The sequence below is a fragment of the Pinus tabuliformis genome, chromosome 8 (genome assembly GCF_031772625.1).
Source record: "Pinus tabuliformis cultivar Carrire ecotype Pingquan chromosome 8, CPIR1, whole genome shotgun sequence".
Taxonomy (NCBI): Eukaryota; Viridiplantae; Streptophyta; class Pinopsida; order Pinales; family Pinaceae; genus Pinus; species Pinus tabuliformis.
In genome coordinates this window covers 206,569,510-206,581,612 of record NC_142294.1, presented here as the reverse complement: position 1 = coordinate 206,581,612, position 12,103 = coordinate 206,569,510, and the positions used below count along the sequence as shown (strand labels likewise).

Below are 12,103 nucleotides of genomic sequence, written 5' to 3'. Positions count from 1 at the left end.
ACGATATAGTCGTCGCTGATATTCTGCAAAAATTGTTGCATGTTTCTTCACATCGCTGGTCATAAGCTTCAAGCATTACCTGCTTTAGCCTAATACAAAAGAAGAAGAAAAATAACAGTCAATCGCTCTGTTCACACATATAGTTATCAATTTCGTGGGAGAAAAAAAGGTTCTTCTAAAATTATCTCTTCAAATTCTAATCCGCACAAGGAAATTTAATATAGCCACTCCGGACTGTATCCAATTCTAACAGTTTGAAGGTCAAAATTTGAAAGTGATCACTTTGACATTAAACGCAAGTAAATCAGCTATGCCATCATGGCCCCTATTACTGATGTAGTTTCAACTTGTGTTTTAATGGCAGTTAGGCATGGGCAGTGCCCTGGAAACTCTGTGCGGTCAAGCTTACGGAGCTAAGCAATACCACATGTTGGGAGTATATATGCAACGCTCTTGGATTGTGCTTTTTGTTGTTGCAGTCCTCCTCCTACCAATTTATATATTTGCCACCCCCCTTCTCAAGTTGATGGGTCAGCCAGATGATATTGCTGAACTATCCGGATCAGTTTCAATCTGGTTCATTCCTCAGCACTTTGCATTTGTATTTATGTTTCCGATTCAGAGATACCTGCAGTCACAGTTGAAAAACATGGTCATTGCCTGGCTTTCTGTAGCTTCATTGGTGCTTCATATTGTCCTAACCTGGCTTTTTATCGTTAAATTGGAAATGGGACTTGTGGGAGCAGCCATTACATTGGATTTAGCGTGGTGGGTGCCTGCAATTGGGCAATTTCTTTATGTTACTTGTGTATGTTGTCCCCATACGTGGACCGGGCTTTCCAGAAAAGCATTCAGAGACTTGTGGCCTTTTCTCAAGCTCTCCGTCGCATCTGGTGTGATGCTATGGTTAGTTGAACACACCACAACTCACTCTTGAAAGGATTCCTATTTGATTGATTCTAATTTCAGCGCAAAAGGAGCTCACATTATTTGTTTTATCTTCAGTTTAGAGAATTGGTATTACAGGGTGCTGGTCCTCCTCACAGGGAAACTAACAGATCCTCAAGTTGCAGTGAATTCCCTTTCTATCTGGTAAAACCTGCTTCTCTGTTTCTTATTAGAATGATGCATGGTAATTAAATTCACATTCTAATATTTTGAGACTTGAACTTCGTTCCTTTCAGCATGAACATCAATGGCTGGGAGATGATGATACCCCTTGGATTCTTTGTTGCAGTTGGGTATGCTCAGTGTACTATTATTTTGGATGGCACCTAATGTCCTTTTTTTAGAATTTGAATGGGTTTCTTTTTGTCTGTTATAGTATTATCTATTTAATTTAGACTTAGGTGTAATTTGAAGTTGATTCTTGCAGAGTGAGGATTGCCAATGAGCTAGGAGCTGGAAATGGCAGGGGAGCCAAATTTGCAATAATTGTCTCTGCAACTACATCAAGTGCAATAGGTGTTGTATTTTGGGTTCTCATTGTGGTCTTCCGCCAGGATTTTGCTCTGTTGTTCACAAGCAGTTCTGTCATCAGAGACACGGTTTCTAGAATGGCGATTTTGCTGGCGTTTACTATTCTCTTCAACAGTGTTCAGCCAGTACTTTCAGGCAATGCACTTGCTTTTCTCGTTGACTCCACTTTGCCAATTTTTCAGAGTAGGAGATTAAAATTGATATGTGAGATTTGAGGTTAAAATTGATCTACTAGAATTTATTTATATCCAACTTAATGAAAAGTTGAAATCTCTTCCATTTAAGACCACACTTATTCTGTTTGGTGCAATAATGTAAACATGCCTGGATGTCATTATAGTTCCTAATAAAGAACCATTTCATCACCAAAAGTATCACCAAAGGTTTAAGTTCAGAAAGGGATCAAATAAATCAAATGCAAACTTGTGAATACTTAAAAAATTAAAAGTTGTGAGAATAAAACTGATCGGACAGAACTCTGTCAAACTCAATGAAAAGTTGAAAATCTCTTACATCCGAAAGAAGCTCCATTCTTTTGGTGCATTGATGTAAAAGTATGCCATCAAATCTATTAAAAAAGATAAATTTAATCTGGGATCTATTAAGCTTAGACCTGGAAAAAAATTAATCCTGCATCTATTAAGCTCAGAAGGGGAAAAACTAAAATAAAAAAAACAAAAACAGATGCAAACTTCTGATCATTTAAATGATCAGGTTAAAATTAATATATGAGATTTGGAATATTTAATGATATGGACCAATAGCAAGTAAATTAGAGGTTAAGACTGAATGTGCATTTCTGGTTCGAAACGGTTTTCAGGGGTAGCTGTTGGATCAGGGTGGCAATCTTATGTTGCGTGGATCAACATTGGCTGTTACTACTTCATTGGAGCTTAAAAAGATCATAGTGTCAAGGCCCTTCTGAACATATCGCATTAATTAGCATATTCGAAACCAGGATATTCCTAATATTTAACAGAATAGCTTAATGTAAACAAGCTGCAAGATCCACAAAACTAATTTGATACAGAGACTTTTCAGAAGTGACAGAAATTAACCAAGAAACTAACTTGAATAATGTAATGTTCTCATAGAACAAGGTAACGAAACCTAGTCTGATTTTAGAAATGAATCAACAACACAATAAATTTTAAATCTGTACCTATAATTTGATTTCTCATCGAGCATTCTTTTGCGTTCAGCTTCTTCCCTGGAAGCTTCAAGCATCTGTCCCTTCAATTCCTTCCTCTGCCGCTAAAGGACGTGGCGTAGTCTTTCTACCTCTTTCTCAGTTGCACCTCGTTCTCTAACCGATTCAACGATTCAACGGATTCATACCGGTTTTTTCCAATCCAATGGCACTCTTTCCATCGTCTAACATCGGAATCGAAGGCTGACAAAGTTACAGCGGGCATGGGAAGGGAGTTTGTTTCAGAGGGAACGCCTTATGGCGTAAATATATATTATTATATTTGTGGAAAGCGAGTTATATTGTTTTTGTTTTTAGTTTAAATTTTTTTATATTTAAATAGTTTTGAATTTTTTAAATAGATTTTATAAAGTTTATTAATGTTTTGAAAAAATTAAATATTTTGAAAATCAAAAATGAATTTTGAAATTTGAATTTTTTTCATGATTGGTTTATTTACATCAAATGACTAATGAATTTTGGCTATTTTTGGTTGTTTGGGCAATTCCTCCGCCTCGTTAGAGGACTCCATTTCAAATTGAATTGTAAAAAAAAAAAATATTATTTAAAAAACAAAAACTCAAAAAATCTTGTATGCAACTAAGTGTCATAACATTTAATAAACAGTACACCTATCAAATCTAAATATATATGAAAATAATTTGTCATTGTATGAAGTATTAAACGAAGTGTCGTAACATTTAATAAAGAGTACAACTATCAAATCTAGATATTTATGCTTTGTAATTTATTTTTACACTTCAATTTTTCAATATTTATTTTTAATATGTATTGTTTTACTAATAAAACTGTACAAGACAATAAATATGGTCAGTGATATATTTTTTGAATTCAGGTTTCTCTAATGCATAATATTTTGACAAAAAATCTTTTGGTAAAAATCACAAGATGGGGAACTCGATCTAGACATGGAAATAAATAGATGTAAAGAAAAGCTAGCTAGCCATTAGATTATAATGGCTAGTTTAACTCAAGAACAGTTATTAATATTAATAAAATAAAAATTATTCTATATTAAGAAAATTAAATAAATTTGTTATAAATAATATTATTAATAAAATTAATTATAATAATAATATTACCAAACAAGACATATAGTAGATTATAATGGCTAGTTTAACTCAAGAACGGTGATTAATATTAATAAAATAAAATTTATTTTATAGTAAGAAATAATTTATTACTATAAATTATTCAAAATAAATTTATTATAGATAATATTATTAAAAAAAATTAGTAAAAAAAATTATTATTATAAATAATATTATTAATAAAATAAAATAATAATAATAATATTATCAAATGTATGTTTGCTTGGGGTAGCTTAAATGGCAACGCTGTGGAAATGAATTCTCATCAAACAAAGTCTTGGGTTCAAATATTGTGCTATCCCTTGATTGAAATACTATTATTTATAATAATAAAAATATTTATTACTAATTATTTTTAATAATATTATTTATAATAAATTTATTTTGAATGAGTTCTTCTTATAAATGTTATAAATAGATATTATTTATAATAAATTTATTTTAAATAATTTATAATTATAAATTATTTCTTGTTATAGAATAATTTTTATTTTATTAATATTTATAATTATTCTTGAGTCAAACTAGCCGTTATAATCTTACTCTATGTCTTGTTTGATAATATTATTATTATATTATACTCAATTTATTAATAATATTATTTATAATAATAAAAATTTTACTACTAATTACTTTTAATAATATTATTTATAATAAATTTATTAATAATATTAATTTAATTTTAAGAGATATAAATATGATATTATATGTTAGGCTATTTTAAATTGGGTTTATGATTATTATGTAGCATACTTTATATATACATGATTTTGGAGGTTTTTAATTCTGTAAACATTTAAACTAGCAATTGCACCAGATGTTGCAAAGGAAATGTCGTAAGGCATAAATTCCAGAAGAATCATGCCATATAAAAAATGATTGAAGATAAAAATTAGTAAACAAAATGCCATTCAAAGCTAGAAGATAAAGAGAAATCATTTACATTATGCCAAATTGACAGATTCTATAACCTTTCCAACATAGATTGCCTCTTAATCTTCAAAGATGGTCTTTCAAGTTCCAATAGCAAATATTTGATATATTTTGAAAAAATACAGGTAGTAAATAAAATAATATTAATTCATGAACAATATGATGACTATCTTTCCAAATCTAAATTTGCATCACAACCTCACAAATTTCAGACATCATCATGTATTAGATGAAAATGAGTCAGACATCAACGCCCATTAATTCATAACTTTTGCAACTTTGATGGGAAACTCTAGTGCAGTGCAATTGATGATGTTCAATATCTCCAATGTTTCATCTAAGAACATCATTTCTAAAATTGTAAAGAAACATTCATTTATAAAATTGTAAAGAAACATTTTGAATTGCACTGAAACTAACAACAAACTATTTTAGCATTTCCCTCTCAACAGTACAAGGTTTACATCTCCTGGTGGCCAAAATTCTAATATGTATTATAACTTCTTGTATATATCATCGATTTATATTGACAATTGCAACAAACCATTGCAATAGTTTACATGGTGAAGAACCCTCTACATGGTTGAAGACATTGATTATTCACACAATCCAATAAACCACCAACCACCTATAACTTGACCAACTCAAAACTACCCAACAAAAATTAATTAAAAAAAATAATAATAACATAAAATTTTTATTTTAACATAAGATTATTTTTATTTTTATTTTTATTTCAAATTTACCTTAACTACTGAACAAAAATTGATTAAAAAAAAAAACATAAAATTTATTTTTTAAAATAGGGTTAGTTTTATTTATTTTATTTTATGATCACCTCTCATTGGTTTTGAATTTATGGCAACTTTTACGACGAATTTGTTTCTTTCTAACAAATAGTTCTCCCTTTTCCCACAATTTTGTAATTATTTTATGCTACTGGTCCTTTTTCCTACAATTTTGTAAATTATTTTATGCTAATGGGAGTATTATCATCTGTGTAACATTCACAACCCTTCGATTTTAAACTACCTTTTTGTCATATTTTTTTCATAAAGAATACCTTGTTCTATGCAATAGAAAAGCTTAGTATTTTTGTCACCCTCACTAATCGACACATATCTACTTTTAAGGTGACATTTATTATCTTCTTTGTTAGGAAGACCATATCTCTCTTGCTCCTGTTTTCTAAGAGTGGTTAGTACATCCTTCCAGAAGACCCCATTGGAATTAATATATAATGATTTTATGTAATGTTCCACTTCATTTAAATAAACTAATTAATTGTCTTTATGATGTTGAAACCATCCTTTCACGACCCGTTTTAGTCTGGAAATGGTTTTTGCAAATTGAGCCATATCCGAGTTCAAGCATGAGGGATGTAAGTGTGACCATGTTTCCTTGACCATGTTGTTTATAAAACCAAGAGTGGTTGAAACAAAGTGGGTGTTGAATATTTATTTGAATCGACAGATGATATAAGAAAAATGGGGAGATGATTAGACAATATGTTGTGAGATAGTGTGAGGGTTGAGAAAATCATTTGAAATGAGGATCCTATTGAAGAATTTGTATTGGATCTTGTTGATGTCCAAAGTGGTTTGTGGAAAGTTAGGAAACCTATGCTTCAAGGCTAGTAGAAGACTTTGTGCTCAATCAACAAGAAGTTCTCTCCTTTCCGCGTCTCCTACAAAGTCTTTCATCTTGCCCCAAGAAGACTTTTAGGTTTGCTATATTTTCCATGTGTGTTTTGAAGGAAGTTCTTGATTCCACACAAGCATTCTAGTTTCAATGTGATTTACAATATCTAAGTTGTGATGTTTAGATGACAAGTGTAGGTAGTCTAAAACAATCTGGGGAAAAATGTTTTGTTGTTATGTAGCATCCCTATATTTTGTATTTAACTTCTATAACAAGTGACACATTTGACTCCAATAATAGTGAAGTAACACATTATGTTAATGCAGTATAGTCTATATTGACTCCTATGCGAGTGAAATAAAATATAATGACAAATTGTTACCAAATCCACTACAAGAATTTCCTTGCAAATGTGTTATGTTAATTTGTTATAGTCTATATTCATTCCTTTGCAAGTCAAATTAATATAATGAGAGATTGTGCAAATCCACTTTAGAAGAATTTCCTTGCAAATACCTCAAGTCTTATATGTTCATTATTTCAATTTCAATTTTCCATATATTTATGATGTTATTGATTTGTTCAATATTTCATACCTTCATGTGATGCTTTACATATCCAAATTCCATAGTTTGAACATATCCAAATTCCATAGTTTGACTTTTATAAAACTGAAGAATGATTCGAGACATGAGCTAAATTAAGTTATTGATACAAGTAAGTAGATTATACACTAGGATCCCAAGAATGCATTGAAGCACAAATATTGGAAATCAAATAATGCCAATGAAGATATCTCTCTGATCAGAACATTTATGCCCACTAATTTACTTGGTATATAAAAGGAAAGGGAACACAAGTTCTCAATGAATAAATTCAGTTAAAAAACCATGGGTCCAATGCATCATCTAGGACTCTTTGCATACAAAACCATTTGATGCAAATGATTGGTTAACAGATATTGATATCTCAATGTAAAGTCCTTCACACATACTAGTTCAGGTAAGCTTCCAAGCGATTGCCAACATGGAGGAAACACCTTGACAATAAGTGAGCTTTATTTTCTAGTTCAGTTATTTGTTGTGTCCCATTGTCTTCATCTTGTGGAAATCATGAGTTATATTCAGATGTTTGTGTTTCAATGTCTTCTTCCTCTAGTAATACATGCATAGTGCATGAATGAAAGCTTTTAAGTAATGACATTTTCAAAGTTTCAATTCATTATGTGACAATTTCTCATATGATGATATTATCTATGATGATACTATGCTTATTGTAGTTATGATATAATTTTAAATGTGCAAACTGACAATTTATAACTCAATTTTTCTTTTTGAATGTTGAGATGTTTTAATTTGAATTTTGTAAATTTATTAGTGTAAAATGAAAACATATTACTGAATGGTCTAAGGATGGTGAGTCGATTAATGCAGGCTAATAAATGAAAGCTACATATGTAATAGCAAACAAGATATTACATGGCACCCTACTTTTCATTACATGCACATTAAATGCTTATTTCTAAAAAAACATTATTAAAAGAGTTTCTAGACCTTAGTTTTTTGGCATCTACAGTTGGGTTGTAGAATGAGCCCTCGCTCAATAAAACATTTTATTTATGTGCTTCCTTAACTCCTATTTTTACTTTCAGGTATTTCTTAGATTTTCTTAAAGTTTCTTGTTTTTGTGTTACATGTACAAGTTAATTACTATATCTCACTAGGTGTATATTGTTATTTTCATTCCACAACTGCTATTTTATTTCACAATTGAAATTAAGATTCACATTCTTAATTTTCTCCATGATTTATGGATGTTAAACTTGATAATATCTCATTTCTCTATAATACTCAATTAACTAAACTTTCAACAATATTAATCAAAATTCATTTGTAATTATGACATCCATGTAGCATTAGGATGTATAAATTTGTATTTTTATTTTTTTTAATCCCAAGCCCTCTTTTTATAGCCTTTGTGGCTTATGCCATTCATCTCACCCATGCAAAATTATAATTTACTTTTATCTAAAATATTCATGCTAGCATGTGTCATTCACATGCACATATACATATGTAGTTACCCAATTTAAAATTTAAAATAAAACATTTTATTTATCAGTTTCCTTCACTCCTGTTTTTACTCTTAGTTATTTCTTTGATTTTTTTCAAGTTTCTGATTTTTGTATTACATGTATAAGTTAATTACTATATCATATTACTTAAGTGTAGGATGTAAGTGTGACCATGTGTCTTCGACCATATTTTTAAAATCCTCTTTAGAAAACCAATATTGGTTGAAACAAAGTGGGTGTGAATGTTTATTTGAATCGACAGACGATTTAAGAAAAATTGGGAGATGATTAGACAATTTGTTGTGAGATAGTTTGAGGGTTGAGAAAATAATTTGAAATGAGGAACCTGTCGAGAAATTTGTATTAGATCTTGTAGATTTCCAAAATAGTTTGTGGCAAGCCAGGAATCAATAAGAAGTTCTCCTTTCCACGTCTCCTACAAAGTCTTTCATCTTGCCCCAAGAAGAATAGGAGTTAGGTTTGCTAGCTTTCCCAGGTGTATTTGAATATACATCACAGTTCTCATTAATCGAACTTAAAACCGAAAAGGAAAATTTTAAGTCATAGAAACGTTAAGAGATGTTTTCACCTCCAAATCATCACACCTAGGCACCAAGCTCTCAGCTAGTAGACCAGAGGTCGAATCCCCGCTCCTCCATCGTTGGCCGCCCCATATGCTCCTTTCTAGCGGCAACATACAACCTCACCACCAAGGCCACCAAAGTCTTGACCGACTGGAGGCCAAGAGCGACAAGAGAAAGTAGAGCTCACCTATGGGTTGCAATGGTGGGCAACTAACTTCATACAAATCATGCAAGCTATAGATAAAAGGCAAGGGTGGTTTTGCAGCACTCGCTTGGTGATAAATGGCGTCGAAAATTCGTCCACTTGGCCACTAAGGTGGACGACCCTGATGACGTCCAGACTCACCGCCTCCATCCATTGGGCGCATGAGACCATCAATCCCATAATTTTTCTTTTTCCTCTTCAGTGAGAAGGAAATCGCAGAGGTGAATGTAGGGTTACAAGAATTGAACACAAAACAAACAATGGGAGGCCAACCGCCTGAAAATGCACAAAGGGCATAGGACTTGCCTAGAAGTTCGAGATTATAAAGCCGCCAAATACAGAGAATGAAGGGTGTCGGAACATTGGGCGATCACAAAATTTGGGGTTCAAGGTTTCATCCTGCGCGCACGGTTTTCACCAATGATCTCCATATTAAAAAAGATAGGAAAATTATGAGGAAGACGTGATGGCTTTACATCCAATAGCATACAACACCCTACTACTGCGGAAAACACAACATTTCAAGGAGCTTCGAGGGCCCATTGTTTGACCTAAATTGTCCCCTAATTGTTCCATTATTTGGCTTTACAAATCAAGATTTGGTTGACAGTTAAAAAAGTGAGATCTAAGGGTGGAAGAACTCTCAATCGTCTAACAATGAATCTGATGCCGCAAAAGAGTTCAAGTGGCAACTAGGAGTTTTCTTCTCAAATGGAAACACCTTACGATGTAATTAATCTAAAGTAACTATCAATTACATGCTTTTGAAGGTTTTTAACTCTAAACGTTTAAATTAATCTAAAGTAGTTATCAATTACTTTTTACATAAGAAGCAGGTACTAAGCAACAATGTTGCATATATATATATATATATATATATATATAATATATATATGATTACATTTCACTGGGCATAGTGTAACTTGGACAGAATCGTGAATCATACCACGTGAGCTAAGTTCCTTTGACTATAATATTAAATATTTTATGATTTAAGATTTTAGTAATCATAATAATTAAAATTGTAATTTTTTTGGCTGTAGAGTTTAATCAATAAATAAAATGTTTTTTTGGTATTTTTTGTAGTTAATGTATGTTGGGTTGTGTTATATTCTTTCCACGACTAGCCCATGTAATTAACCGGGGGGTTAGAAGGGGTCAGAGCCCCCCCTTCGTTGCGTCAATTGCGTAGCGGGGGAGTCACAGGGGTTTGAGGGGTGCAGGTAACCCCACTCTATGGGGTCTGGGATAGCGCCCCGGAAAATTTTGGTTTTGGATCCTATGTTAGGTTGGGCGGACCTACCTATGGTTGTGTACATGATTTTCGCACATGGTTTTGGACGCGATGGTTTTCGGTCCATGGTATTGGATGCTTCAGCATGTATAACTATATATTGTAACATTGAAAGGAATATAATGAAAAATCAAGCTAGTAGTACCGGTTTTGGGATCCAGGGGAGAAACTTTGTGTATATGTTTTTTTATGTGTTATGCTCTCACATTGTTTATTTTCATGTTTTAGAATGCGTATGCAGGTAATTTCTGTACAGGTTTAAAACCTACATTTGGTATCAGAGTTGTTTTGGCTTCAAGGGGACACCTTTGTTGCTGAGGGTTTCGATCGAGCCTGTGGTAGACCCTATTCAGTGGGAGATCTGCGAGATCGATTCTAGTGGATGAAAGAAGATGGCGAGTAGTGGAAAGATAGAGATCGAGAAATTTAATAGTTAGAGTTTTGAGTTGTGGAAACTCAAGATGGAAGATCTGTTGGTGGATAAAGATCAGTGGATCACAGTAGATCCGGGTACTAAACCAACAGGAGTGTCCCATGAAGAATGGAAGAAGTTGGATCAGAAAGCAAAGAGCACAATACGATTATGTGTCTTAGATTTAGTATTGCTGAATGTATTAAGGGAAGCTACGGCGAAGGCTTTGTGGGACAAGTTAGGGACTTTGTACCAATCTATGTCTCTGGTGAATAAACTGTTGCTGCGAAAAAAGCTGTATAACCTGAGGATGAAAGATGGAGACTCGATGACAGAGCATCTGAAGGCATTTAATATGTGGTAAGTCAGTTGGCATCTGTTGAATTAAAATTTCAGATGAAGATAAGTGCATTAGTTTGTTGTGTTCTCTACCAGATTTGTGGGATAGTCTGGTTATTGCAATAGGTAGCAATGCAACTACCTTGCAATTTGATGAAATAGTCTCATCCTTGCTGACGGACGATGAGATGGAAAAATATGGAGAGCTAGAATGGTGATACCTTGTTTGTACAAGGACGATCCCAAAACCATAAAAAAAAATAAGTCACTGAGTGGGAGATCTAAATCTAGAGGGAAATCTAAATCTCCAGGAAAACCTGTAAAGGTGATGTTGTTGAAATGTGGAAAGGAAGGGAACTACAAAAGGGACTTTAAATCTAAAACTCCTGATAAAGGAAAGGTATCTGATGATGCTCCTTCTACAAAGGCGAAAACCACCTCAGATGAAGGTGGGGATGTGTACTTTGCTTCTTCAAGTACACATGTAGATCATGAGACATGGTTGATTGACTCAGGTGCATCCTTTCACTTCACTCCCCATAGAGAGTGGTTCTGCGAGTATGAGAAATACGATGGGGTGATGTCTTCTTAGGGATGATAGGAAGGATAGAATCATTGGTCGCAGAAAAGTAAAGTTGAAGTTGCAAGGTGGAAGGGTTAGAACACTTCCGCGTGTTCTACATTTTCTTGCATTGGCCAGAAATCTGTTTTCGGTAAGCAAGTTGGATGATGCAGGTGTAAAAACAATGTTCGAGAAGATACCTACAAGATGGTTCGGGAACTCACTACAATTGATGAGGGGAGTTCGGCTTGGAACTCTATACAAGCTGCAAAGTAGCAT

At 32.9% G+C, this 12,103-nt stretch overlaps 1 protein-coding gene across 2 annotated transcripts; it reads left to right on the top strand.

The window, feature by feature from the left end:
• The first annotated feature begins 355 nt into the window (after positions 1-355).
• Positions 356-2,448, top strand: LOC149234850 (protein DETOXIFICATION 27-like). 2 transcript variants are annotated; one of them, XM_089461255.1, is made up of 5 exons: positions 356-906; positions 1,027-1,092; positions 1,185-1,241; positions 1,376-1,614; positions 2,300-2,448. In XM_089461255.1, exons 1-5 carry the CDS (start codon positions 371-373, stop codon positions 2,374-2,376), a joined length of 975 nt encoding a protein of 324 aa, XP_089317381.1. In that variant the 5' UTR covers positions 356-370; the 3' UTR covers positions 2,377-2,448. The 2 variants fall into 2 exon arrangements, with proteins under 2 accessions (XP_089317381.1, XP_089317380.1); XM_089461254.1 differs by having other exon boundaries at positions 1,006-1,092.
• Positions 2,449-12,103: the final 9,655 nt, after the last annotated feature.